The following is a 1,202-nucleotide window of genomic DNA, read 5'->3' as shown; positions in this document are numbered from 1 at the left end:
TCTGTCTTCCAGTGTCAGCAAATGAAGGGGACGCCTACCCACTGGGGGCTCTGCCTGTGGGCACGCTGATCTGCAACCTGGAGAGCCACCCTGGGAAGGGAGCACAGTACATCCGGGCAGCTGGTGTGTCTCTTAGCGGGGTCCCACCATCTGTAGCTGAGTTTGGCTTAACACGGAGAGGAGGGCAGGGGTCACCGCTCTGGGTGGCCAGTGACAGGGGGTTGCTGTCTTCTCTTGTCCTTGTGCGAGGGTGAAAAACAGGCCTCCAGAGAGGCAGGGGTAGCTCTGCCCCGTTGCTTCCTGGTGATACCTTGAGGTCCTGTCTTCAGGAAGAAGTGCTGCACAAAGGGCAGTAGCTGAGTCTTTGGGGAGTTCCCAGTGTGTGGATGTGCTTGCCACAGGGTGGGATACTTTGTCCTGCTGCTTGGGGCAGCTGCCTCCTCTCCTCTTGCCTGCTGCAGGGACTTGTGGGGTGCTGCTGAGGAAAGTGAATGGGACGGCCATCGTGCAGCTGCCCTCCAAGAGGCATATGCAGGTAGAGGAGCCGTGCTGTCCCTGATCTGACTGCCTGGGCATGCAGCCATGCATCTCCAGGTAGGCCTACAGCTCTTCTTTGACCCCTAGGTGCTGGAGACCTGCGTGGCCACAGTGGGCCGTGTGTCCAATGTTGACCACAACAAGCGGGTAATCGGGAAGGCGGGACGGAACCGCTGGCTGGGCAAGCGGCCACACACAGGCTTGTGGCATCGCAAAGGTGGCTGGGCTGGGCTCCCGCCCATGAAGAGCTACGTCAACCTGCCGCGGGTTGCAGCACAGGAGTGATGCGAGGGGCCAATAAAGTGTTCTCCGTCCCACCACTGTCACATTACTGCTGCCTTTTCTGCATGTGCCCTCGGGAGCTGCTTTCCCCATGGGACATGTTTGGCTATGTTTGGACCCTGTAAGGGCTCAGGCTGCCAGGAGAGATGAGTGTGAGGCTGTGGGCTGGCTTGGCTTGAGCTTGGGCTGGGTGGGGGTCTTGGTGAGGTCAAACGCCGCTGTGCACAATCGTGCCAAGCCTGGCCGCAGGGCAGCGGGGCTCTTCCCCCACCCTCAGCTTGTGGTGCAGCGAAGGCAAGTGGGCAGCCCTGTGGCAAGGCAGGAAAGTGCCAGCCAGGGTGACCTGCTGTGCAGTTGGAGAGCACAGACCTCGGCGCCTCCCA

General features: G+C 60.7%; 1 protein-coding gene across 1 annotated transcript; it reads left to right on the top strand.

The window, feature by feature from the left end:
* Positions 1 to 17: 17 nt before the first annotated feature.
* MRPL2 (mitochondrial ribosomal protein L2) lies at positions 18 to 822 on the top strand (the record flags this gene model as incomplete). Its single annotated transcript, XM_010291901.1, has 3 exons — positions 18 to 123; positions 462 to 535; positions 625 to 822. Coding segments are annotated over 3 exons (378 nt in total), but the record flags the coding sequence as incomplete, so codon positions are not given.
* Between the last annotated feature and the right edge of the window lie 380 nt (positions 823 to 1,202).

Source organism: Phaethon lepturus, unplaced genomic scaffold (assembly GCF_000687285.1).
Source record: "Phaethon lepturus isolate BGI_N335 unplaced genomic scaffold, ASM68728v1 scaffold32577, whole genome shotgun sequence".
NCBI classification, from domain to species: Eukaryota; Metazoa; Chordata; class Aves; order Phaethontiformes; family Phaethontidae; genus Phaethon; species Phaethon lepturus.
This window is presented reverse-complemented; position numbering and strand designations above follow the sequence as displayed.